The following is a 27,574-nucleotide window of genomic DNA, read 5'->3' as shown; positions in this document are numbered from 1 at the left end:
AGGGGAAACAAAACTGACTGTTTCCCGAGGGGTTTACTTCCCAACTCAAAAATAGAAAAAACTGCGAAAAGTTACTTGCTTGACGTCGACTGCCACACATATTTGCCGCGTCTTCAAGGTGCACGACCTGATCACGTGCGAGTCAAAAGTTCAAGTTGTTCTTTCCCTAGCGAGCAAGTGAGTTTTGACGATGGCTTTGACCTATGGCAGGTGACACGTTCTCCTCCAATCGGAAAACGTATTTGAGTTGGGAGGTATAATAATGTTCATTGAGAGTACAGCAGAAGAGGCATTTTTACATTCAAAAAACTGCCTCGTCTTCGGAAACATGTACTGTAGCAACCTTAGAGAATCACAAACTCTCTTATTCCACATCATCATATCCCCCCATTACCCATCACTGAATCAAAGCAACGAATCGTAATCTCAAAAATCGTCTCCCAACCGTTCACACCTTCATGAAGCTCTTCTGTACAAACACCAGATGATTCAACAGATCGGTCGTCAGGCTGTGTTGGAAGGCGCCTATTTCTGCGGACACGTACAAATGCGTTTTAGCCCTGGAACGACTCCGAAAGCTCTCCTCAATCTCCGGAGGACCATCCTTGGTTCTGATAGCCCGGGGAAGTTTGGTTACGAGCTCGCCATGTACGTGGACTGGTGGTAGTTCTACAACAGTGGCTGGTGGGATTGTATTGTCCACGGATTGGACCTTTACATGAAGTAAATAACCAAGTAAGTTATAATTAAACGAGCTACGGAGGAATATATCAAGTAGTTTCCTGGACATTATCTGCGACGAAAAGAACAACCTTCAAGTCAAAGGGAACCTCAAATAGTATCATTCTAATTAAGTGAAGAAAAGCCAAAACCGAGTAATCATTCTGCCAATCATAAAGAACACAGACAATCCAGTGAGCCAATCAAAACTACAACCATAGTAAGAAGGGTTAGAAAAGTTCATTCTATACGCATTTTGCCCCTCTCCACCCCTGTGCAATGTTGACAAAAACTTTCATATACCATAAGTTTGCATTTTACCATTTTCCAACATTGAAAGGGGAATGGGGGTACTGACATTTATTCTGGACGTATAACGGTTGTTATTTCATGTTTTTGCGCATTTTCCAACACAATTTGTCCATGGTTGTAGAAGTAATTACATTTAGCTAACACAAAAGCGCGAGAAAACTTGTGTAAGCGGGTCATGATTGGTTCTGGTTTAACTTCTAATTAGCTGAGAAAGTCGCGTGAGTTTTTTAAGCCAATCACCAAGCGCAGTAATATAAAACCATAGTAAATGAGAATTGCTTTCGACACTCGAGAGAAAACCTCTCTAACATGGTTGAAAAGACTTAAGATGACGCAAAAAGCCCTAAAAGAATAAGGATGGCTAAGATAGGGAAAGATTGGGGTGGATTACGCGACAGACTTTATGGATTACGTGACAGACTTAACGGATTTACGGTCTTGGTGGATTACGTACAGACTTTACAAACACAACGAGTTAACAACAGCAACCGAGCCTGCAAGCCTCATTTCCACGAGCTTTCTTTTTCCCGGAAAAGAGGTTAAGCGCCTCCTGCAAGTGAAATAGATCAATTTCGATATATTAAAATTCAACTGCCGAACACAACAGACCTCAGCACACTCTGTAGTTATTCCCCAGAGCCTCGTACTGAGGTCTTTTGTTTTAGGCTGAATTTTAATATATCGAAATTGGTCTATCACGTAGTCCATAACATAAACCACGTGGGTCCATAATATGCGTCCACAAAATGACGTGTAGCTTACCTTGGAAGTAAAACTCAGACTGTGAACTGGCATGGCCAGCTTAAAAGTACTGTTCTTGTCAGTGCGACCTGACCCAGTTATTTTTCCCATCTAAGTGAAAATTAATTTAATCATTTAAATAACATTACATTGAAAAGAAACTTCTTCCATATAGCTTACCATTTCGAAAATTTATCAAGCTAAAATAAAGACAATCACAGCCGTGACGGTAAACTAACGCCTTTGGTCTAACGATTTCCTTCCTCTCCTAACCACTCTATAACTAGCAATACTGGAAAGGTCCTTTGCGGTTCGGTCCGACCGGAATATTCGGGATCACATTGATCGATCGGACCGGTCGGTCCGAAACTTGCCGTTCCATTCTCACAAACCGGTTCATTGCCCTACTTTTCTTCAGTAGATTTCAATTCCGTAGGGAATTCGGGAAAGGAATAAAAATGGTCAGAGCCATTCCTCTTGGTTGGCCCGGTTTGATCGGAAAATGTCGTTCCATTTTCCTCGGGTAATCCCACTGGTCTCTAACCGGTCAGTCTGGCAAAATGAAAGCACCCAATGTTTCACATGACAACAGCAGGGCTAGTCGAACCTCAGTAGGCAAGGCAGCCGCTTACACTATGGGGCGCCGTTTGTAAATTTATTATTTAGACCGAATTTATGCCATTTTCCCCTTATTTATAAATAATTGGAAATGCCACAAAATTTGTTTATAAATAAGACACAAGAACTTATCCGTTGATATGTAAATAATTATTTTAGGTACGTTCTGATTTATAAATAATCTTTTACCATAGAGTTATTATATATAAATAATAAACTAAACAACTTCAATTATTTATAAATCAGGCCACCTCCAAAATAGTTATTTACATATCATAAAGTTTGTAAATCCCATTATTTATAAATAAATTACTTCGTCGGGAGTGTAAATTCATTATTTAGAAATAATAAATTTCACCTCGCCGAGTGTAAATTTATTATTTATAAATAATGAACTTCACTGAGTGTGTAAATTCATTATTTAGAAATAATGAATTTCACCTCCCCGGGTGTAAATTTATTATTTATAAATAATGAACTTCATTGAGTGTGTAAATTCATTATTTAGAAATAATGAAGTTTCATCTCGCCGACTGTAAATTTATTATTTATAAATAATGAACTTCATTGTGTGTGTAAATTCATTATTTCTAAATAATGAAGTTTCATCTCGCCGACTGTAAATTTATTACTTATAAATAATGAACTTCATTGAGTGTGTAAATTCATTATTTAGAAATAATGAAGTTTCATCTCGCCGAATGTAAATTTATTATTTAGAAATAATGAATTTGACCGTGTGTGTAAATTCGTTATTTAGAAATTAATTATTTAGAAATAATGAAGTTTCATCTCGCCGAGTGTAAATTTATTACTTAGAAGATTTTAAGGAAAACGACCAATTTTTTAAGTTTGCAAGACATGTTTCGACAGAGCTTCTGTCATCTTCAGTTGAATGAATGATTACAAAGCAAGTAATTTAGACATCACATCAAATTAGTTTTTTCTTCCTTTAAGATAGGTAACCTTTTTGGTGTGAAAGACCCTATCCCCGACGGGCTTCGTTCACGTGTGGTTTATAAGTTTACATGTGCGGGCTGTAATGCCTGTTATGTCGGCGAAACCTCCCGACATTTTTCCACACACGTACGTGAGCACTTAGCCGTTGATAGGGCCTCTCACATCTTCAAACATCTTCAGAATTCTGAACGTTGTCGCTCATTGTGTTCAATAGACTGCTTTCATATTTTAGATCACGCCACTACCAGCTTTCAACTCAAGATAAAGGAGGCTATTCATATTCAAAAAGAACTACCTTCCCTCAATCAGCAATTACACCATGTAAATCTAAAATTATCCTTTTAACTTACACCTTTTCACGTTCTGTTGTTACTATTTGTCTTAATTAGCATTTTTGCCTACTTATTATTCCACTTGCTTTGTAATCATTCATTCAACTGAAGATGACAGAAGCTCTGTCGAAACATGTCTTGCAAACTTAAAAAATTGGTCGTTTTCCTTAAAATCTTTACATGTCTGCTGCTATCTAGACCTATTACTTAGAAATAATGAACTTCACTGAGTATGTAAATTCATTATTTAGAAATAATAAAAGTATGAATGGCTGACCCAGCGTCTCCTGCCCGATCGATTTCGGAGGCTGTTTCTCGCGCTATAAGTGAGACAGTTAATGCTGCCTTTGCTCAGGTACGTATGCAGCCTGAAATTCAGCAGTGGCGGATCTGGGGGAGTCCCCCCCCCCCCCCCCCCTTATTTTGGTTAATTGCGTTTAAGCGAGAATCACGCTTCAAATATCAATTACGTAGTTCTTATTCACTCAACAATTCGCCAGCTCACACTGCAACAGGAACAACGACAACGACAACAACTACTCAAAGGCCGAGGTAACAGGTAAATTTTAAGCCAAGAAATTGCTGCATGAAGAAAATGCAGAACGTTAAAATCGGGAAATCGAATAATGTATTTACATGCTTAGATAATTCTTTGTAGCCTGCGAACAGGCTCACGTTGGAGCACAAACGCGCTCGGCGTAGCTGAGAGCGAGAAATCGACGGGCGAAGTCGCGAGAGGAGAAAGTCACTTTCTTGGCGTCTCTTTCCGCCCATCGCTATTCCTCTTCGTCACTCGCGCGTTTGATTCAAACGTGAGCCCGCTCGCAGGTTAAATTCTTTGTGACCTTTGTGACCTTTGGACGGATAGCTGTGTGACACACTTTGTTTGGCTTGATCAAGTCACGGCTGGGCATGTCTATTCCAGGCAAGTCCAAAGATAGTACACGTGGAAAGCTAAATTCATTTACGTTCAAACCATTATTGAATTTCAATAGAAATCAGACCTTTCACTTAACACGCCAAGCGATTTTTATTTTCTTCATACAGCAGTTTCCTTTCTTAAAATTTACCTCTTACCTCGGCCTTTGAGTAGTTGTTCCTGTCGCAGTGTGAGCTGCCGAATTGTTGAGTGAATAAGTACTACATAATAGGTAGTTGAGGCGTGGGGGGGGGGGGGGGGGCAGGGGTCCGGGCTCCCCGGGCCACTCCCCCAGATCCGCCACTGCTGAATTTCAGGCTGAATACCAACCTGAGCAAGGGCAGCATTAACTGCCTCACTTATAGTGCGAGAAACATCCTCCGAAATCGATCGGGCAAGAGACGCTGGGTCAGCCATTCATACTTTCATTATTTCTAAACAATGAATTTACATACTCAGTGAAGTTCATTATTTCTAAGTAACAAATTTACACTCGGTGAGGAGAAATTCATTATTTCTAAATAATGAATTTACACACTCGATGAAGTTCACTATTTATAAATAATAAATTTACACTCAGCGAGGAGAAATTCATTATTTCTAAATAATGAATTTACACACTCAGTGAAGTTCATTATTTAAAAATAATAAATTTACACTCGGCGAGGTGAAATTTATTATTTCTAAATAATGAATTTACACTCCCGGCGAAGTAATTTATTTATAAATAATGGGATTTACAGAGGCCTTATGTGCCACGAGGCACAAAGAAGCTAAGTAGTAGAATGGGATTTACAAACTTTATGATATGTAAATAACTATTTTGGAGGTGGCCTGATTTATAAATAATTGAAGTTGTTTAGTTTATTATTTATATATAATAACTTTATGGTAAAAGATTATTTATAAATCAGAACGTACCTAAAATAATTATTTACATATCAACGGATAAGTTCTTGTGTCTTATTTATAAACAAATTTTGTGGCATTTCCAATTATTTATAAATAAGGGGAAAATGGCATAAATTCGGTCTAAATAATAAATTTACAAACGGCGCCCCATACTTACACGGCACTACTGAGTGAATTGGTACTAAATATTGAACCTTCCACATTTACCGATTTACAAGCGACACTACTTTCCCGGCAAGTATGTCAAGACTTTTATTCTCTCTTTTTCAAACATAGATTACTAACGTTTACTTCACTACTTTACGCTACACAAAGGAAGAAGAGCTAAACGCTGATTGTCTGACCTTGTATTCTGCTCTTAAAGATGGCAGTAACGAAGCTCCTAAGCCAAACCCTTTCAACACACAAGTGAAAGAGATCTTGGAAACTGAGGGGAGTGGGGACGGGCCATCGACACGATCCAACAGAGCAAATGGCTTGGGAGTTGAGGGAGACACGAGCTGGGTGAACTTTGAAATTTCCGATGGAACACCCGACAACCTGTGGCCCATCAGACGGGACTGGGAACTAACTTCAAAACTTGCCATAGATCTAAGAAATTGAAGAGAGAAAAATGGTGGAGTTGTTAGGAACTTTTGGGGTTTTGGTTTCCAAGACAATAGCAGCATCACATTATAAAATTCTCGCACTAACATGCATATGATCCAATTACCACAGCTGCATTCAGTGTCAAAGTAATGATGAATTACCGCCCTTGGCTTTACCCTAGTGACAAAATTCAATGCACGAGCACTTCCGGATTTAAAAGTTTTGAAAATCACTGAAATTGTCGAGAACACCGAATGAAACAGTACATACTGTCCTTTTGAATTCCCTTTTCTGTAAAAGAGCCAGAGACACAGCAATTCCCTAGCTTGAACATTTTACTTTGAAAGAACAATTTTTATCATTCAGTCAATCAATCAATCAAATCAATCAAAAACTTTATTAATGCATCGAAATTTAGCTAGCCGAGGGGAAACACCCTTATACTCAATCAGACTCCATCCTGTCGATTCGAATGATCCAGGACATCTGTGAGCACAAAGTTGGTGCAAAGTGTATTGAAGCCGCAGAAGCAAAGAATTTATTATTTCCCGCACCTCTACTCAGGCTCCTACGCCGGGACAATACCTAAGGACAGAGAGACCTTCTTATTACTTACCTTATGACTGATCTCTGGGTCTGAATCTCCGAGATGTGACGTGATATGGCGCGTGAGCTGCGCGTCATCATCGAATGTAACGCAACAGGGTGTTGAGGGATATCGATATCAATCATACCCAATGTCACCAATGCGTTACCTTTCTCCTCACTGCCTCGCGTGACGGAAGAGTAAAGCGCATGAGAACGAGACAAACTGCAGCTTACCACAGTCCTGTAAAACAGTCAGTGAAACAATTCAATATAGAATGTGCTTGGAAGCATACCTTTTCTGTGCTGCACATTCCGTCTATACACTGTACCCCACACTACACTGTACACTGTACCCCGTCTATAGACTGTCCCTCAGACATTACAAGATCAGCTCTACGTAGAAGAGGGGTGCTGCTAAAGATCAAACCTTAGAACAAAAGTTCCCGAGGAATCACAGCCTATCAACTCAAACATCATTCACTCTTATAAGTTATCCATTACCCCGTGACAAATTTCGAAGTCTCCTTTAGGTCCACTTTAGTCTTTCCCACATGTCCCGTCACGGAAGATATCGCGTGTCCTAAATGAAAAGATGAAACTACATCAATAATTGTTTAATGCAGTCCTTGTTGAGCAGTGATTCAGGCATAACACCCACACGGCTCGTGTTAATACCCACGAGAAGATTTGAACCTGTAAACTTATGATTAAACTAGGGAGAGCAAGGCGACACTCGCGCGCGTCCCTTTTCAGGAGAAAAAATCGCGCGCCAGTTTCACGAGCATTTGCCAAAACCGCGGACCTTTTCCCCGACCACAACACGACATTTTCGTCTACAAAAGATTCAAAAAAATTCGCAAACCTTCACAGTTCTTCTCAGCTTCCTCTTTCCTAGAACAAGACACACTCATTTCTCTGATCTCCGTCTCCAGAATGAGCCCACCAATACTGGCCAGCAGTTTAACTCTTGGTAACGTTACAACACCGAACACTATGGACAGTGGTATCACACTTGGCGCATCCTCCTGATCTGTAATGATCGTTGCCTCAGTGGTGCTTCGGCTGGCGGCTGAGCGCCTTTTCTCGGGACTGCCTGGACTGTGAGCGCGGCGTCTTCTTCGATCGTCCGTCGGGCCGTCTTCGATGTCAATTTTCACTTCCCAGGGCTTATCTGGTGACATTCTGTCGGCTATCAAGGAGAAGCAGAACAAAAAGATTCTTTTAAAAATTTACAGACCATTGCGATTTTCTTATCCAGAACATCACCTCACTCAACGGAACAGAACAACTGGTCCAATCAATGATCACGTGATCAGGACCTTAACACACAACAACTGCGCATGTTTGGCATTTTACCAGAAAATGGAGGGAAGCAAAACAATTTCAGATACACACGTTCCGATATGCACATCTTGAACTAAGGACACCTGAACCGTCTCAAAACAGACAGACTGTTTTCGCTTTTCTTTTCGTTTAGAAAATAGATGTACTACTGTTTTTTCTTTCAACTGGAAAAAGGTATCATTTAAATTCACATGGTATGACCAGTTTTGAATATTTCACGGGAAGGTACACAGGTCAAGAAAAAAGACAACCACTTAACACACCCTTAGCAAGGGAATATTAATGGCTCCCTCGCTCGCCTTCATGGAGACCTATCCACGGCAAATTATCAGCTTGTGAATCTTTTGTCATTTCGTTAGCACATCACCCTACAAGCTACGAGTTTAAAGTAAATAAGACTTACAAACCTTTTTACACCCAAAAGAGATCGAAATCTATTTTTTTTTTTCTTAATAAGAGTACGTCATTAGCAGACGGGTGATAAGAATAACGAAAATCATCAACTTTATGTAATACCAAATTCTCAGTACTAAAAGTGAAGAAAACTTATACAATCAGTATGGAGAATTAACATTTCGAGTTCGTGTCACCTCCTAGTGCTCTCCCTATGGTGCTCCGTCGCATGAAGCCCTTATTCTTGGCCTCGCGGGGAAGTGACGAATAAAGGTCCACAATCTGGTACATTATTCTCCAACACTTCACAGCACCATGGGGCACTTTTGACTTCAACACCTGAACCCCATCAGTTCTATCCTCAGCCGACATCAAGCTCGGGTCCCCAGATATCAAAGGTACGTCGTTCTCATCGCTTTTAGAAATGACATCTGACAGCAAATCTAGCATGTCTACAACTTGAAGGACTAAACGGACGAACGACAGGTTAACACGCTGCGTGATATTTCCGCAGCCCACAGTAAACTTGATTTGAGTTAGCTTGGTACTGTCCTCCTCCGAGTGGAAACTGCTGTTCGGGGTTTTGTTACATGGAATGTCCAAAGGAGTCTCATCGCAAAGAAATCTGACAACGAAGTCTCTTGCAATGAATACCGGATCTCTCTCCTAAAAGCAAAATCATAAACAAAATTAGCGCAACGAGTTTGAGCGCCACAATAAACAACCGAATTTGGGAATATTTCGTTGAATATTGATAAGAGTGAGCTCTTAAAAAACAGGATAAAGTAGAATAATTTTTTCTGTAATGTGCACACAAAATGTTATAAATGTAATTGTAGAGGTCAGTAAATGATTGATCTTAGGCGAAGTTTACAAAAACGCCAATCTGAGGGTCCCTAGCAACGAATTTGGGCGCCACCATATGGCCTAAGGAATTGCTTAAAAGGAAAAAAACGCTCTACGTAAATGTGGCTTAAAATTTACAGTAAAAAGATTTGTTTACCTGGCGCCGTCTCTTGGTTCGGTCTTCAGCCTCTACTCTATTCTTTCCTTTGCCCTTTCCTTTCTTAGCCAAGTTATCGAACCCTCCGTCTACCAGATGCACGTGGAGGTACCTCAGCTTAGTGCTCACAGAGAATGTGCTGGCTGTGTCCTGTTGTTTAGCGACCCTAGGCATTAGATTGATGGCCTGTAGGAAGTTCTTGAAAGTCTCGCGCTCGTCTTTAATCTGTTTACCGCTGGTCGGTACGCTTACCATATCACTGAACAGAACTGGCTGTTCAGGGGACATCGGTTTGGAAATAGAACCTGGAGAATCATAAAGAAACAAAGCGGTGAGGGAGAAAATTTAGAAAGAAGTTTGACACTAATGCTGCAGCGAAAAACGCTCTGTAGAACAGCAAAGGTAAACAAAGGTTAAAATCCAAAGCCAAGATGAATGATCCTTAAGCTTCCTAACGGTTGGCTCGGGATGGTACCTATTCTTTTTGTTTTAACTTCGTAACATCTTAAAACCAACAGAGTAAACCGCGGGTTCTCTTCGACTTTAAAGGCTTTACATAGTAAACTTCCAAACTTATTTACGCGTCGTGAGTTACTTTGCAATAAATCACTGTGACAGCTTTAGCGTTAATGTTGACCAAACGTTCGTACCTTTAATGTGCTCAGCTATCTTCCTCTCCCGTCCTCCCTCGACAGTTGACTTGGTTTGTGACGTGGGAGGGGACGTAGTGGGCGAAGACAGCCAGCTGTACAAACTCAGCTGTTTATGATGGCCCATCTTCTTTCCCTCGGTGTATGACGTTCCCTTGGGAGGTTTCCTCACGGTTGTTGGTGGTGAGTAATCTGAGTCTGTGTCACTCTCCTGTGAGGCCTCTCTCTTTGGTCTTGGCAGATCCAAGTGAGCAGGCGTCGGAGACGCTTTAGCGGCAACCAACGGTTCGAGCTCCAGTGCTAGAGAATCTTTCGCAGTTTTGACTGGCGTGTCGGCTGGAGATTCTCCTATTGATAACAAAAAGAGAAGGTAAATAAACCAGTGTTCTGACTGCTCAACTAAAACCAAGTAGTGATACAGACAATTGTTACGGTAATTGCCTGTTTGCTTCTACGTTTCAGAGGCTTAAGAGTTGTTCATACTTTCGCCTGTCCGTTTTTAAAAACTAACTATGAGCAATACCAAGACCAACATCTTCTCATATCCTGTTTTGGCTTAGCGCCGTTTTCCCACGCTTGGCACAGGTCGTATGCTTTCCCGCGCTATTCAACGGTTGTCTTTTTTACCCACCCTTACACCGCTTACATGTTTTCCCGCGCTTGACGCCGTCAAATGTTTTCCCGCCAATGCCATATGCGCCGGTTATCAATTTTTCCCACGCTTGAAGCCGGGTATAAGCTTTCCCACACCTGGCACTGTTTACTTGTTTCTCAACGAGATGGTCGCGTGTCCTTGCGTTTAGCTCTGATTGGCTATTGATTCAATTAAGTTCGTCGTGATTGGCCGAGAGTAATTGTTTCGGATTTCATTTTAAAAAAAGTCAAGACAGTGGTTTAAAAGGTGCGATAACCGAAGCGCAAGTCAGCAAAGTCGTTAATCATTTGGTTTGCAAGAAATAACAAGCAAGAAAGAAAGAAAAGTAGAGAGTAAAAGTAAGCCATGCAAACCTTGATCTTTAGACTGCTCCACAGTGGTCAACTTAGGGCTCTCATGTACTGTCTCCAGTATCCCAGGAACATTCACATTCAAAGGGGTGTCTTCTTGCCTACTCCCTCTCTCCTCCCTCAACAAAATAGCGCGGTCCCTCTGGGTCAGTACTCCACGTCCAACCACACGACGCTTCAGGGAACTGGACCCGTAAAATGCGACCTCGCCTTTCTCGGTTCCCGCCAAAAAGCACTTCCACTGCCTCGCCAAGGCAAAGATCCCTTTCGTTAGATTCTCGTTTTCTGGGATATTTGCTTTCATGGTAAGAGCTTGATTGATCTTGTTGAGTTTGGAGCCTGTTAGCTGCCGGCGAAGAATGTAAATAAGTTGGCTGGAGTGGTCTTCCTGTAGAAACTTAGCTTTCTCCGTGGAACCACAGCTTACTGTGTGCTGAAAATTAAGTTGGAGATAAAGATCAGGTTTGCGTGACGCTAACGTTAAGCCGCAAAATTCAAACTACCAAAGTCACGCAAACGCTGACACTCGAAGCTCTAATTGCGGCGTACTGCAGGTAATATAACCACGTACAGAAGCAGCCAATTTCTTGTAGCCCCCATTGACGGAATAATACGGTATGAGGTATAAACCCTTACCCTTTTATAAACCATTTTTGACAGCCTGATGGTGCTATAAAGCAGGTAAAGCTTAGAAGACGGTCTTTCAATAAATCAGCCCGAAGATTTTTCTGAGGCCCCGTCCACACTACGCCGAATAAATCTGAAAACGGAGGTTTCACTCTGAAAACGCATCAATATTTTCCGTCCACACTACGCCGGAGAAATTTGAAAACGTAGCAATCACCGGTCATTTTGGATTTGTGTCTGATAAAACCTCATGAAGGGAAATCACATGATTGTCGATCGTGACGCCATCGTTTTCGAAAAGCTCCGTTTTCAAAATGTTTACCATCTACACGAAGATGAAAAGTCGGTGTTCTCAAATTTCTACGGTTTGAAGAGCGTTTACGAAAAGCTCCGTTTTCAAAATGTTTTCCGTCCACACGCAAAGCCGGCGTTTTTTCAAATTTCTCCGGTTTAAAAAGGGTCTTCGAAAAGCTCCGGTTTCGTGACGGATTGATGTGGACAGTAGGCCTAACCGTAGAAATAAAGCTGCATTTTTAAACTTCTCAGGCGTAATATGGACGGGGCCTAAGGCTAAAAGAAAACATCGGTTATTCTTGGAAATCCAGACTTACCGCTTTCGGGATACGCCCATACTCGGGAAGAGCTTGAGCCAGTAAACACGCAAATAAGCTGTTTAGAAATCGTTGCCGATTCTTCTCCAGTTTATCGAGAACTGACTTAAGTTGCGTGACTGGTGGGATCCATGCTGTCACGAAAGGCACAGCAGTCGTGACCAGACTGTTGTATAAGTGATAGTTCGAGGGCACAGTCTTTAATGAGGACGGTGACGAAAGATTGAACCAAATGTTGGAGAAATTCATTGTAACATCTGTCCTCCGAGCGAGTTCTGCGTCCTTTGGTTCAATCTCCTCCAGTTTAGCCGAATCAGAATTATCTCTTCCCTGCGCGTTTTCAAAACGATCTCCCGCTCGTAGTAAAGGTTTAGTAACGTCATCGTCAGCGTCGCTTTCCTTGTCTGAATCATTTCCACTACTACTGCTGAGAGAACCGCGACTAGACGGCAAAGAACTCACGCGGCTCAGAGATGCATCTGAACCACGCTCCTGCTCGACAAAACGCAATCCTAAGGGGCCTAGCTCTCTGTCAAACATCGGATTATTAAACCCGTGCGTCTCTGCAGTGTCCGTTTTACTTTGATCTTTGCCAAGGGAAAATTTCCGAAATTCACTTTCTTGACCGGAAGCGCGCCTTTTCTCTCGGATCTTCGGTAATACCTCACTTCCACTCGCGCACTCACTTCCAGCTTTGAAAGAAACTTTGTCAAGACCACACTCCAGCATAAGTAAACTGAGTATTTTGTCAGCATGGACATCGTGAGTTTCAAAGCCCTCCGTAAAGCTTATGTAGCTGCTATTGTTTACTTGGAATTTACACCTCGAAGACTCTTCCGGTATGGCGGTTGTCACGCAATTCCCAATGTCCTCTTCGTCACACAACTTCCGAAGTTGAAACTGAATCTGCGCGCACGTCGCACGACCAGTCGTCATGGTGTTTCGATGACGTGGCGCCTTCTTATTGGGAAAACTCGACTCCTCGTTGGTCGGGGATTGTAACTCGACAATTTTGGCAGTTTGTTTTGCACTCGGAAACACGACCGGAGCAGACGCGTTCGACTCTCTCCTCTGGACCTCGGCTTCATCGCTCGCAGGTTTCCGTATGACCGACAAAAGCTCCGCTGTAATGCTGCTTACCGTTCCAGCCAGTAGAGACACTGACGGGGGTTTCTCCTCTTCAATGACACTGTCCGGAGAGCGCGGAGACTCGCTGCTACTGTCGACAGATGCCACTTGGAGGAAACAAAAGTTGATTTTAGATGTGTTAAAGAAGACAACCATCTGTTTTTGCTTTGGTTCTTCACTAGCAGGGGGGAGACCAAGTGTGCCATCTGGTACTACATCGAGTGGTGCTTCTATCATGCGCCTGTCGTACAGACTTTCAGTGACATCCACACATTTGTCATGCACCAGGTCGACGACAAGAGCTGGATGCAAAATACTGTCTTGTCGGGATATTGAGGTCAAATATCTATGAAAAAAGAGATGGTGCAGGTTTTAGAACCGTACATCTTTCAACGAATATTCTTTGATCATTATTCAAGTGTCTGTGTACGAGAAGCGTCCAGTTTTGGAAAGTAGCAAAAGTAGTGTCCCCAATTAAAGGAGCTTCATCACGGTATCGCATCTTAGTAAATCTCAATTTAGCCTAAATTTTTTCAAGTTCGTCATTTGTAATCCGTGTCAATTTTCTCCATCCTTAACTATCTTTGTTTCCTTAAGGTTAAGTATTATCGCTTTGGTGCTTTTCTATCTTAGTAAACTATTATTTTCAGGTTTCCTTCATTCACTTTGAAGGTGATTTTGCACGTGGCCAAAATGACTCAAAATGCCGTGACTGAGCTTCTTTAAGCACAAAAAGGGTAAATATATCTACCATTTTTTTAGCGTCCCTGTATGGTCTCCATTTATTCATTAGGGGTTTTAAATTTAGTACCTGTGTAATGCAACGTTTCCCCATACTACACTTAGAGCTACTTAGAACAATGAAATACTCAGATTAAAGTTACACGTGAGGATACAAAGATAACAAAGATAACACTTAAAATTCTGAATAACACATCTCGCTAACTGTCAGTGGCCTCCTAAGCGGACGCTCTTGGCGCGTCACGCATTCCTCCATTGCAAGACGAGCTTAGAGATGGCTAGCCTCCTGCGCAGACGCTCTTTGGACTCGTCACGCAATCTTCCTGGGAGGAAGATTGCGTGATGAGCCCAAAGAATGTCTGCGGAGGAGGCTAAAAGATGGCTCGCACAGGAGACTAACTGGCCGATTGAGTTCATATTGTTTTGTCACGCACCTCTGCAGGGCCTCCAGCATCAATGGCGTGACAAGGATATTGATGTCTCCAGCAAAGCGTAACAGTACCGTTCCTTCGTTGCGTGATTTCTTTGCCTTTTTCAGGGTGCTGTTTGGAGAACATTCTGAGCTGGAGCTGGCCGAGTTTCTGTCTTGCTGATTGATAGTTGAGTTCCACCGAGTTTTGCGATTGGAATCGTGTTCGCTTGCGTCCAAAACTCCAAAACTAAAACACAAAATCATTATTTGCTTTTTAGAGGGAACAACTGGAGTCACTTGCAATGGTAGGCTAAGTTTTGGAGCTTTACGAAGTCCCCTTTCCTAACACCCTCTCATTATAGGTCCTTTCCCTCTTAAATTATTCATAAACCGTCTAAATCTAATGCTTCAACATCCTTGTGTCGTCTCGGTTCATCCCCAAAGCGGTTTTACGACCCTCAAACCGGTTCTTTTGCTTTGTTACCTTAGATCACTGTTGTGCTAAGCTTTAGTGCAATTGGAAGGCAATCCCGTTAGTCCAGAAACTGATTCAATAAATTATGAATCGGCAAAATGGAAAAAGTTAACGACCAAAATCGCTTAAAAGGTTGAGGTAAAATCTGCATGCGAGCCAAGTGGCCCATCAGGCTGGAGCTTATCCCAGTTTCTGTAGCATGAAACGACTAGGAGTATTTCTTCTCCTCCCTGGAAGGGACGTTAGTCCATCGCAGGGTTACCCCCGAGCATTTATATTAGCTCACCGGTACGCATTTATACACCTGCTTGAAGACAGGCACTGAGCACACTTACCATGAGGCCACCGTGTAGTAACAGGAAAACTCACCTAGCATCTTCGTTTTTAGTCTCTCCCTGAGTGTCCCGTGCGGGGCTCGCTGCTTTCACGGTAGCGTTGTGAGAAAACACCGATTCGCTGCTAGAAGATGAATCGTCCTCTTCTTCATGCCAGTCGTCACGATCTGTCCTCCTCTGGGTTTTCTTCACAAGAAGTGGAAACTCGATTGTTACGCCATTTTGATAAGTGAATTGCGGCACTCCAGGAATTGTAAAGTCCTCTTGTGGTTCTGTTTCCTGTGGCGACAGTAAAAAATGACAAAAAAGTTAAATCATACATTACTTGCAAAAAATTTCGAACGTTAATTTTCAGACAGTTTTTAGCTCACTTCGGACAAATTTCGGACAAAAATTTGGGACACTCTGCTGAAACGTCATAGCTAATGCAAATTTACGCCTACAAAACACGTTTTAGACTGAAAAAACATCTGTGAAAATGATAATTTTACTGCACCCTCAAGCTTTTACAGACACACCGACGACAAAATAAGAAAAATTCTACCAAGCCGTTACGTATCTAAAACAGTGTCTCAACTAGAGTTCGCCCCATAATAATGGAAACTAGTGGCTTTGGAACTATTTAAAAGTTTTATACTGTACTATAGATATTTCGGACACTCCAAGTTTCGGACGGTTAAAAATTTCGGACGGTTTTATTTTTGGACACTTTTATGTCCAAATTAAAATCGTCCGAAATTATATTGCAAGTAATGTAATGTCATTAAAACATTTCTCGTCTGATCTGAAGGTAGGATTGTTCTCACAGGTCAAAAAAGGTGTTTCAAGTGCTACTCCACCCAACATTCTGCTACTTGAATAACAATTTTGTTCCAGAATTGTATTGACAGCGGTTTTTTTTAATTATTTGCCAGGCGTTTGTCAGGCAAAACGCTTCCCTGCTCCAATGCCTCTTTTCATCGCGGACTTTAATTGACATCACTATTCTTTGTAAGTATGTCAGACTTATATGTAATACTTCAAATTCTATGTTTTCCTATATGTTTTTCTTGATTCTTTCTTGTCGTTTATGACTATTTTTTGTATATTCTGCCCAAAATTTTCTTTTTCTCTCAGTGACTCCCTCCGCAGACGAGCAAAAATGGTCTACCTTTTAAACCTTTCGTTTAAACCTTTTGTTTAGCGACGTTCCCGTTACCGTCGTTCTTTTCTTAAATTCCCTGATAATTAATAGAGAAGTACCTTCAAGTTGTTGTTAATACTGAAGTAGCGCTGCTCAGGACGAATCATCAGTGGTGAATTCCAGTTCAAGCATTCTAACTGACCCAAATGCTGCGAGTATTTGTAAACCAGACTCGGAGACGTGATAACAAAATGAGACGGGGAAACTGACTCGTCTTCGAACCTTATCAGATCGTCGGGTTCTTCCACGGCAGATACAAATGATTCAACAGAGTTTACTCTTGAACTGGGACTAAAAAAAAATGTTAGCAATGACATCATTTTCAGAGAGTTAACAACAGTCGAATCCCTATTAGGCGCTTAATAGCGGTTGGCCGCTTAATAGGGGCTCGTGTACTTTGAATGTTTTTAACCATCAGGTTAATTGCTCAGTGAACAAAGAATCACGTCAAGACAGTCACGATAACTGTGTGTTTGAATGTTTTGATCAGTCGCCACTATCTATTCTACACTCTCGTCTGTCATCTTAATAGGGGTAAGGACAATAGAAATTCCCTCACCGAAACGACCAAAAGGTGGTCGGTTAATAGGAGTTTTATTTGCAGTATTCTACTGCCAATAGTTTCGGAACTTTGATGACTGGCCGCTTAATGGGGGGTGGTCGCTTTTCGACTGTAGTACTGAAGCAACATTCCACGCTTAATCTACAACCCTTCCTCACACGGATTTTTCGCTTCGCCTGAGTTACCGCGTACCGAGATATCAGGATTCTACCGTACTAACACTTGAAAAGTCACGTAAATGTTATGAGGTGCATCTTACCCCATATCAATCTCATCCAATAAGCTGCCGCAGGAATAAAACGAAGCTTCACTACCGTGGGAGAAATGAGAACCTGTCCTTCGCAGCGTTCCATGAGGTGCCTTGGTGGTGGACTGGTTCTTACTCTGTCCCAGGCTCTGTTTTGACCCTTGCAGACTCGTGCTCCGCATTCGTCGCATTTTTTCGTGCATGTTGGAAATACTGGCGGACTGGCGCTGAAGTGAACTACACCAGCTAAGACGAGAAGGCATGGGGCTGACCTCGTCATCTGTTCAAAGAGAGACAGAAAATCCTTGTCTAGTCTTTACCAATTCGTCATTATTTTACAAGCCAAAACTTTTGCGATAAAAATGTTGTCATTAGTAGCTTCCATACAAACAAAAGGCTCGAAGTCGGTAAATTGTTGCGTTCTTGGATGCACCAAAAAGTATTGCACAAATTCAGTACTGTCACTGGATTGCATAGGGCGAAAACCGAGTGGAAATAGTCTTTCAGTCATAAAACAGCGATCATAATTTTCTGGTTGTTTGTTTCATCTGTTTTGGACCCTTCCGCGCCCATCAAAACGATTTCAGAATCAAGACCTCACATAACTGCGTTACGAGTAGCATACTGATCGGACGGGACTTTCCTCAAAAGGCAACAACAGGATTAATTTCCAATTCTCCGTAGAAAAAAAAAGAGATGGCGACCGGTATATTTACCCATAATTGGCGCACGAAAACTCTAACAGTGCTCTAACATCTTCAACCCAAGCATACACTATGTCGTTAGCACAGGGACATGTATTGCGAAAGTGTGGCTTTCCTTGTACTTTATGGGCTGTGGAAGGTTCGCATGGTGTTATCAGTGGTAGAATGTACAGCCGCCATCTTTTTTCCTACGGAGGATTTCAACTTCAACGCAAGAAGAATTTTTGTTGTTGTTGTTGTCTTGTCTTTTTCTTTTTTTCTCTTTCTCTGCCACGCAGAGCTTATCACACAGATACCCTAAAACATTCAGCAATATTCCACTTGGCTTGTCAAAAACTGAGTTCTATGATCATTCACAAAATAACGCAGTTTTCCTTGCAGTCGCCTTCAATTCATTCCCTTACCTATGCCAAGTTCCAAATACGCTTCTTCGTTTGTTGGCGCATGCATGGCCCTCCTCACTTTCGGAGAGCTGCCCTCTGACCCTGATACGTGGTATCGCCGGCGCGTGAAAGCTTCTATTGATCCTACGGGTGTTCGATCAAAGTAATTCGAACCCAGGGCATCTAGGTCGGCACTGCGAGAATACATCAAGGGTCTGGCACCACTGTCCACAATATCGCCATCGTCATAGAAACCAGTCTCGCTTCCAAACCCACCAATCCCCGTGTCGTTCTCACTGGCGTCTAATTTATCAGCGGTGAAGAACCGCGGACCGTTGGAATTTTTGCCGAAGAAGTTGCAGCCGCCAGCACAACCACAGCAACCATGCCTCTTGCCTGGAAACTTCTCCAGTGGTTCCCACAGGAACCAAAGTCGTTGAAATTTTGCGTCGTGCATCTCGAGAAAGTCTTTTTGCTCCTGGTAAAGCTCGGGATTGGAAGTAGCGCTTGAAACATCAGATACGATCGGTCCGAGTTGTACCGCAGCCGCCTGGAGCCAGGCGGAATTTTCTACAAGGGACAGAGGTCGCCGGACATCGCTGAGAACTTGCTGGGTTCTCTCAGGCCATGGAGTGCAAACAAATTGACGCAATTTGATTGTCTGTACGAACAGACTGACACCGGAGCTGGACTCTGAGCTGTGAAGACTACACGTGGCTAGCCTGATCGGAAAAATCTGAAAAATGCATGGAAAGCGTGAGAAATTAGTGGCTAGCATCCGAAGACAAGAGTGGAAAAGATGTAAGATCCGTATGATTTAAAAGTTACAAATCTTTTAGCCCAAGCACGAAATGTTTATTCCCTTACTAGTTGCCCTACAGCTTTATAAATTATGTTAGTTCTGATAATCTGGCGGACGTGGTTCATTAAGAAAATATCCCTAAGTTGACGTCATCTGTAAAAAAAAAAAACCTGTACTGGTTGAGGTTGCCAATGCATCTTGAAATCTGCTTTATGCCATAGTTCTCCAAGACTGTAGAAGAAGCTTATTGCAAAATCAAGTACGTCTTCACCCATGTCTCCTTGAAACCAACAACCCGTTTCACAGGTGGATGGCAAGTTATGGCCGTTCATTTGCACTGAGCAACCCTAGTCCACCCCTCTGAAAGCGACCACGATCAAATTACCGCTTAAGATAAGTGTCCCTTAGCAGAAGTTAAATGAATTCTTTCATTAGTGTTTAATATTTCACGTATACTTTCTAAGCATGGAACCAGAGCTCATACATACTTCCAGATTACACGCACACCCCGTCTCAACTAGGAACAAATTGACGCTCTCCAGAGAGACCCTCGTCATCTGATACTTGACGTCACTCTCGGGTATACACAACTGCGAAGATCTCTTCACTTTATTCAAGGTCCCTTTTGACAAGGACCCCTCGATTGCCTCTCCGTTGGGGTCCATGTCTCTTGGCACCTTTCGTTTCTTGTGTCTTCTGTCGCAAACATTTTGCTGCTTGCCGTGAATGCACTGAACATACTGACTACTTGGCCCCAGGTCGTTTTCTTTGTTGATGACGTGAAAGGCGAATGTCTGTGCCCAGTTTCCCAAGCCTTGAAGCTAAGATGGGAAACATGAAAACAGAGAATGAAATTATTCCTTTTATTAAAAAAGAGGCGAAAGTCTGTGCCCAGTTTCCCAAGCCTTGCAGCTAAGATGGGAAACATGAAAACAGAGAGTGAAATTATTCCTTTTATTTAAAAAAAAAATTAAAAGGTTTGAATTGATTGACCATTCATTATTCGAAAAGTTTCAGAGATCAACACACTTGATTAGGGAGACAATTCCTGATAGATTACATAACATATTGTACCTGTGGCATGGTGAGCCTGCCAGTCAGTATGCCCAGCTGGATCTCTACAAGCCATGCGTATTCTAGCGTCTCACAGTCAGGCGGTCGATCAAGACCAGAGAACATGGCGTGACCACGGAGCTGAAATCCAGATAAACTCAGATGTCCTTGAGACAGATTCTGATTGACGTTTCTACGCTGTAGAATAATAACAAATTATATCACAAAGTTACATCAAAGATACTGACGTCAACTTTGAAAGGAGCTTCGTCACGGTTTGCGCATCTTGAAAAGTTTAGCCTAAATTCAAGTTCGTCGTTTGTAATCCGTGTTAATCTTAATCTTAATCTTAATCTTCTCCATCCTTAACCAAAATGAAATAGCCCACGCCAAGTTGTGTGCAGACAGAAACGGACGGAAATGCATCGCTCAGCAGTCTATAACTTCGTTTCTTCTCGTTTTTTTCTTTTTTTACATCGATAACTAAACCGTTCCCCGCCTCTCCCCTACTTCCCCAGGATATGCCTTCCCCCGGTATTCGCCCAACCAAAAGCCCTTGCAAATGAATCTGTAAATTGTCCATAATATGAAGCGATCTCAGGCAGAAGCTTAAAAATAACGCGAATTTCTAGCGTTGTCTGCACGGTTTCATGTTGCTTTGCTTACTTACCTCATTTCCATCAACAAGCACAATTGTAGCTGGGCTGAGATGCAGCTGAAGACGAGTCTCTGTGTAAGTCTTGTGCATCTCAAACGACAGTCTTTCCATTAACAAGAGTGGACTGGACGGTTCACTGCTACCACAATGCTGAAAAAAAAAAAAATTACTGAAAAAAAAAAGCAAATAACACTTACCGATGGCAGAAAAACATCGAACCTGCCGCAACGTAACGCACGTCATGTTATGCAACGTCACGCACATTATGTCACGCACATCGTGTCACGCACATCTTGCCACGCACATCATGTCACACATTCCCTTTACATCATCTTTACCTTAGTTAACTCCACCTTGATATCGTACAAGGTAAGGAAAATGTTGGCTTCCATTGGCCTCAGAGTCTGTAAGTTGATTATGTCCCTGCTGCCAGAGCTCAAGGTACTCTCGCTCATGGCTTCCTCTGGGTTTGTCCTCACACCCAACTCTTTGAACTGCTGATTTATGCCAAAGTAGTTTTCCTGTTTCAGTAAAATTTATGGTTAGAAATATTTGTTTCTCTGAAAGTAAAACGAAAATTGACAAAAACGGCTGTGGCAAACTGAAGAAGGGGAATGAAAGTAACTGCTAATTGTACAATCTCGTTCGCGGAGGCGCCGTGGCCTACTAGCAGGCGGGGCTTGACCCCTGGCGAGACAGATGGAAGTTGTGTTATGGGGCAAGACATTTTCACTTTTCACTCTCACAGTGCATCTCTCCCACAAAATTGGTACAAGGCAATTGTTAACGAAGCCTGCTAAAATGTCGGACTAAAATCCAGTCCAGTCCTCTCAGGCACTCTTTATGCTATTGTAAAAAGAGTTGAGAATTTTCCTCTTCAGCTGTTAGGCTCTATGGAGAATTCACACTACAGCTGTTTTTGGTCCTTTCTAATACTGCTATGGCTTCCTTCTCAATGTGTTTTCACAAACACTATACCGATTGTTTGGGTGGAGATAAGGTCGCGCTAGCTAAACAAGCAAAACTACTAACGATTATAAACTTTGATATCAAACCTTGATAGCCGCCAGCATCGCTAGCAATGAGCCAAACATTCGTAACGCTGCAGGTCCTGCCTCGAGCTCTAAACTGATGACGTCAGGTTCCCACTGAGTAGGGTCACAGGGTAGGGGATCACCGCGGGGCACTTCGTATTTAGGGCTGGGATACAGTGGGTGATACATGTACCCCAGGGACAACCCCAAGATAGGAACAGACATTACATCCACCCATCCTAACGTGAAAGAAAATATAACAATAAACATCAGTTGAAACCTGAGTTATGTCGATACCACCTATTCTCACTGCATAATTAATTAGCTCATTGCAAAACATGCTGTCATTCCTTCACATTCCCCCGTTATCGCCCGTGCTGGTAGCGTCTGTAATGCTCAACGCCATTTGGAGTTTAAATTTGGTCGCTCCGCTTGAAGCGTGGTCTTTTCGTCCTGTACTCCACAAAGACAGTCTTCTATTGCGACCCACCCTCCTCCCCTGGTGGCGGTTGACCAAGCTCCTATGTGTTCATGTCCTCGCTGCGTGCCTATTGCCGCTCTGGTTTCAAGGCACTAAATTGACATGGCCTCTAAGAAATTAAACGTCCGTCTAACCCAAACTCTCATCTGTATGCCGCCTCCATCCACCGCTAATGGTTCCCTCAGTTGTGCTAGCCACGGGCTGTTCATCTGCACTTTCCACTGCCTCGTCTATGTTACCCGTGGTGGTTGATGAACGCGATCTAGAGCCTTGGTCCTTTTTCTTCTCAGTTGTGCGAGCGAGCGACAGAAGGCTGCGCCGGAGCGTGTTAGATTCTGGAACAAACATTCTGGCGACCAACTTCTCAGCCTGGAAGACAACAATACAAAGAAATCTTTGCTAAATCTGAAACAATAAATTACAGTCGAACCTCCACCAACAGCCACCTCTCTATAACGGCCCGCCTTTTGGTCCCGGTGGACAGTCCATACATTCACTCTTATTCTAACCTCTCTACAACGGTCACCTCTCCACAACAGCAATGGCCACTAAAACACGTCTCTGCCAAAACAACCTCTTGACTACGGCCAGTGTACACAAAATCCCATTTCTATAGTGAAAGGTCACCAAGTTTGATCCGTACCGCGCGTCGTTCGTCTCTGTTTTTGTTTATTTCCTGTTTTATTGATTATCTTGATTGCGTTACGTACAGTTTAAATGCTAAAATAAGCATTTTTTAAGAAAAGAAATCACCCCCAAAAAACAGGTGTCATGTTACACCCCTCCCCTCCCATAACGGCCACCTCTCTGCAACGGCCACTTTCCTTTGTCCCCAAAGTGGCCGTTATGGAGAGGCTCGCCTGTATAAGCTTCAATTGGGTCTTACCATTAAAATTACTCATAGAACTGCTGGAGAAGCGAATTCAAAAGAAAAAACCGACACATAAACAGTAACCTAAGTGACAAAGTATTTTGAAAACAAAACAGACTTCACAACCAACCTGTAGAAAGAACTTGATCTCCTCGATTTCCGGTATGAACCGGAAGTACTGGAGAACAAACGTCAAGTCAAACACCTCACCACAGAAAGCAAGCTCAGCTGAAAACAAAATAATAACATCCAAGGAATAAAATAAATTAAATCACGTCTCCAAAGCCAATGAATGTTCGGCTATTTTTCTTAATTACGACTTTAAAGGAAATACACAATAAAGAAACATTCTTCCAAATAAGATAAAATGAAACTTTTTGTTAGGGTGAAAGCAGCGTTAGTTGTTCCAAGCTCCGAGATTTTAGAACAAAGTGAAAATGAAAAACAGACTATGACGGCATCCAGGTTCTACACGACGTTGTTTGAAGATTAGTCACAGCAAATTTTGCGGACAAATCGTTGGTTAAAAAAAAACCGAATTCAACGCACCGTTTTCATGTTTGTTTGAAGTACATTCAATCCAGTTATGCTGATTTCCTAACCACACCATCTCGAAGTCCCGCAGTATGATGTTAAACGACCACTCATAAGGCACAAACGTCAGCAGATCGGGCTTGTAGTTCAGCGTCCAGTCTTCAACCATTTCTGTGAAAAAATGAAAATTACCATCAATCTTAGCCTAATATACTTGCTTCACTTCAGTGCAAATCTTCAGTAATTTTGGCCTGCCATAGCCTCGCCGAGTCGTGCTGTGTTTCGTCCCGAAGAAGAGAGACCCTGAGATTAAGGCTGTACCTCTCTTCGGCCCGATGTATAACAGAAACTAGCAAATTGTTGGGTGGGGATGGTGGGAAATCTTGCGATAAAATACCATCCCACCCGGAAAGAATACCAGTATCTTAGTACTGCCAAAACTGCCTCGGACTACAGAAACAGAAGTTACATGTCTAGCAAGTTTTTCTTCGTTCAGTCTTAATCAACTCATCTAATAGCGAGCTAGATTTTGATTTCAGTGTGTGTTAGTCTCACCTTGGAAAAAGAACTTGTGTGCAAATATAAAACTCCAGGTGACTTTCAAGAGCGTGATGTCACATGACCAGTGTTGTGTTTGATTCCAAATGCGCGGAAAAGACATGTGAAAAGCCAGCTGAAAGAACAATGAATTTTCCACACATGAAACAAGCAAATTTCAAATCCATCCTAATCAACGTAGAGTCGAACCACCAGTAACAGACATTTCCTGTAAGGATGACAACTCCTGTCAGCGGACATGATCCCTGTAGCATGCGATTATGCCCTTCTCTAGAACCTCTCATAAGTGGGCGCCTCTCTCAGTACACATTTTTTTGGTTTCAAGGGTGCCTGGTTACAACAGGTTCGATTGCATTTGTAATGAAGTGGAGGAGACCTGGAAAACGATAGTTAACTCAGTACAGTGTAAGCTAGAAACAGCAAAAAGGTACTGACTGTGAAAAAAGGAACAAGGATTTTTGAAGTTAGCGAAACATTCTTAATCGCCCCTGACTTCTAGCTGTTTGACAGCTTTCGATTGGTTTACCAAGTACCTCAGCCAATCCAAATCACGCAAATTCCATACGCGTGGTTATTACTTTACAGACTTCCTATTTTTTTTGTTTTAACCAAGCGATAACCAAGCGATGGTCACAAATATATGCATGCCAACTAATAACTTAAGTAAATTTTAAGGGGTTAACACCATGGCAAATGTTACTGCACAGAATCGCGAAACTAACTCACATCCATGACCTCTGCTTCAATGAGTTGTCTGTAAGCCAGGCTGGTTGTGGCTTCAACTTGGAATAATTTGGCCACAACTGACGTGGTGTAACCATACTCATTCACAGTCCACGGCTGGTAAACTCGCACATGGGACCCAGACCCCACGCACAGATGGACAGCTTTGGTGACCTGTTTCAATGAAAATAACGAAAACAACAACATGCTCTTCTTGCTCCCACATGTTAGGTTTGAAGTTTCTTTGTTGTTTGAAAACACCAAAGAAGTCGTAATTTTTAGCCGTAAAACGAAGCCAGTTTGAAATACTCTTAAATTTAGCGAAACACAACCCAACTTAACCCAAATTAGCTTCAACTTCTTTATAGCAAATGTAAAATAAAAAGAGAAATATTTGTAACATATGATCAGGGAAAAGACTAAAAGGATATGTGCATGGTAACCACAGAAGCCATTGGCTTTCGAGCTGGTTACCACCATGTTAAGCTAAATGCGATAGTAAACAAAGCACATTACAGAAGAATACATTAATTACTATAAACGAAAGACACTGTTGGCAGAGGACTTAGGCTGAAAGTAAAATCGAAAACAGATATATGTTAACTCTAGAGCTGGTTGGGCTTGAATACTACTCCTTCGTAAACTAACAGCATTGGTACTACCTAACGTACAAACCCAGAGTAGCTTAGGGAAACGTACCCTGTTCTTGGAAAATAAAATGTCCAGCGTAGAGTCACACTCAAAGTCAAATTTGACATCCAGTCCAGTGTGGACACGCCTCTGGCCTGGGACAAGTGGTTTAGTGGCCTGAATCTCTTGATAATCAAACGGGTAAAAGAACTTCTGTAGTGCATCTCTGTTGATAGCAAAAGAAAGCATCTAAGGATTCATGTTAATACCTTTAAAATATGTTTGACAATGAAGAGCTATGCATAGACATTCAATAGGCAAGGTAACAAAAGGACTTCTGCAAATAAATCATGGTTACACCACCCTTGGTAAACATGATTTTTCCAGTGTAATTTTCCTTTGGTTTCAACTGGTACCCAGGGCAAGCAAAGTTATACCGATCCCAGGAATTCAGGGAGGTGGTACACATGTCTCGTCATATCACTGTAGAAAGAATGTGTGTCTACACATAGTTCATTTTTACAGCTACCTGCTAATCACAGAAATAACCTGCTGAGCTTTCGTCACCCTAGCTTGCTTGGTGGTATCACTGAATGTAAAGTGTGTACAATGTTGAAATTTTACACCACAGTTTTGGTGACCCAGAAATAAACCCTGGGGGGACTACCAAATGAAAAGCTCGGGGATGCTCATTGGGAAATTCGAATTAAACCCCTAAAGGAGACCAATCTGGGTGTGGCTGGAGCTTTATTTGACCCCTAAAAGATAAACCACTTAAAACGGAGTAGGTTTGATTACCAGCCGCTGTTCAGGAAAGGAGGCCGCACTAGTAGACCGGTCTCGAGAGACCGGTGAAAATCTAGCCTAAAATCGGATTCTTTTATCATTATTTGTTTAAGTGCACCCTAAACGATACTTTGACTGCTAAAAACAGAGGTGTTTCATGATCAACACCCTACGTGTAAGTGAGACCAGAATCCTTGATTTATAGCCCTAAGTGAGATGATGGGCATCCGCAACCTTTTCATAGGGGAGTCCCCCAACCAAATGATTTCTGATATATCTGCTTTATTCTGACCCACTGGAAAACGAAATAGTCTTAATCAAGAGGAGAGAAGAAAATCCGACTGTTTCGCTGTTGTTTTTACCTCTGTCTGTCCACCCATGGTCCATAACATAGTGTGGTATTCTTCAGGAAAACAACATCAATTCCCCAGTGAGGATCACTGTCAGGTAGTTCTTCTTCATTCTCAGTTTTAACTTCTGGAGCAAACCCTGTCAGATTTGAAAAAACTATTTAAGAAATAGAAAACATGTTATGTGTTTCTATCAAGTTTTAGTATAAATCTACTAGTGTTCTATTACGAATGCCGTTCTCTGATTGGCTTCGCTGCCTCACTATCTATTCTGTGATAGATGGTGAGTAACGTAGCGGTGTGTGCTTGTTAACAGAATGACGGCCGCTTCTTTGGGTTTTCAAGGTGTCTGTGAAGAGTATTTAGATAAAATTTTGAATGACTAGTAGATTTATACTAAAACAATTAAATTATTCGCTCTCGATTTCTATGCGTGATAGTTGACTCAGGCTGCGCCCTCATCAACTATCGTGCGATAGAAATCTCGAGCTCATAATCTAATTGTTTAATAGATAGTGAGTAGTCAAGCAGTCTGCGGTTGCTGACAAAATGATGCCCATTTCTTTCCGATTTCAAAGTGTCAGTGAAGAGGATTTAGATA

At 42.1% G+C, this 27,574-nt stretch overlaps 1 protein-coding gene across 3 annotated transcripts in view; it reads right to left on the bottom strand.

Moving 5' to 3' along the window:
- LOC110042955 (bridge-like lipid transfer protein family member 1) overlaps positions 1-27,574 on the bottom strand; it is a 60,753-nt gene that overhangs the window by 24,568 nt on the left and 8,611 nt on the right. For all 3 annotated transcript variants that reach the window (XM_089272513.1, XM_089272515.1, XM_089272514.1), the window contains exons 12-39: positions 26,986-27,112; positions 25,907-26,063; positions 25,211-25,381; positions 24,482-24,599; positions 23,942-24,097; positions 23,523-23,620; positions 22,656-22,890; positions 22,062-22,279; positions 21,345-21,527; positions 21,019-21,156; positions 20,370-20,546; positions 19,784-20,116; positions 18,515-19,229; positions 17,419-17,686; positions 16,657-16,888; positions 15,449-15,693; positions 14,627-14,851; positions 12,324-13,797; positions 11,089-11,518; positions 10,081-10,428; positions 9,431-9,735; positions 8,625-9,093; positions 7,553-7,879; positions 7,192-7,270; positions 6,719-6,931; positions 5,859-6,105; positions 1,795-1,884; positions 455-712 (exon numbers count right to left, since the gene is read on the bottom strand). In XM_089272513.1, coding sequence (XP_089128639.1) covers positions 455-712; positions 1,795-1,884; positions 5,859-6,105; positions 6,719-6,931; positions 7,192-7,270; positions 7,553-7,879; positions 8,625-9,093; positions 9,431-9,735; positions 10,081-10,428; positions 11,089-11,518; positions 12,324-13,797; positions 14,627-14,851; positions 15,449-15,693; positions 16,657-16,888; positions 17,419-17,686; positions 18,515-19,229; positions 19,784-20,116; positions 20,370-20,546; positions 21,019-21,156; positions 21,345-21,527; positions 22,062-22,279; positions 22,656-22,890; positions 23,523-23,620; positions 23,942-24,097; positions 24,482-24,599; positions 25,211-25,381; positions 25,907-26,063; positions 26,986-27,112 — 8,036 coding nt within the window. The remainder of the gene's footprint in view (positions 1-454; positions 713-1,794; positions 1,885-5,858; positions 6,106-6,718; positions 6,932-7,191; positions 7,271-7,552; positions 7,880-8,624; positions 9,094-9,430; positions 9,736-10,080; positions 10,429-11,088; positions 11,519-12,323; positions 13,798-14,626; positions 14,852-15,448; positions 15,694-16,656; positions 16,889-17,418; positions 17,687-18,514; positions 19,230-19,783; positions 20,117-20,369; positions 20,547-21,018; positions 21,157-21,344; positions 21,528-22,061; positions 22,280-22,655; positions 22,891-23,522; positions 23,621-23,941; positions 24,098-24,481; positions 24,600-25,210; positions 25,382-25,906; positions 26,064-26,985; positions 27,113-27,574) is intronic.

The sequence above is a fragment of the Orbicella faveolata genome, unplaced genomic scaffold (assembly GCF_042242905.1).
Source record: "Orbicella faveolata isolate gen_17 unplaced genomic scaffold, um_ofav_v1 contig_35, whole genome shotgun sequence".
Classification (NCBI taxonomy): domain Eukaryota; kingdom Metazoa; phylum Cnidaria; class Anthozoa; order Scleractinia; family Merulinidae; genus Orbicella; species Orbicella faveolata.
The sequence above is the reverse complement of the archived record's forward strand: the minus strand, read 5'-3'. Positions and strand labels throughout refer to the sequence as shown.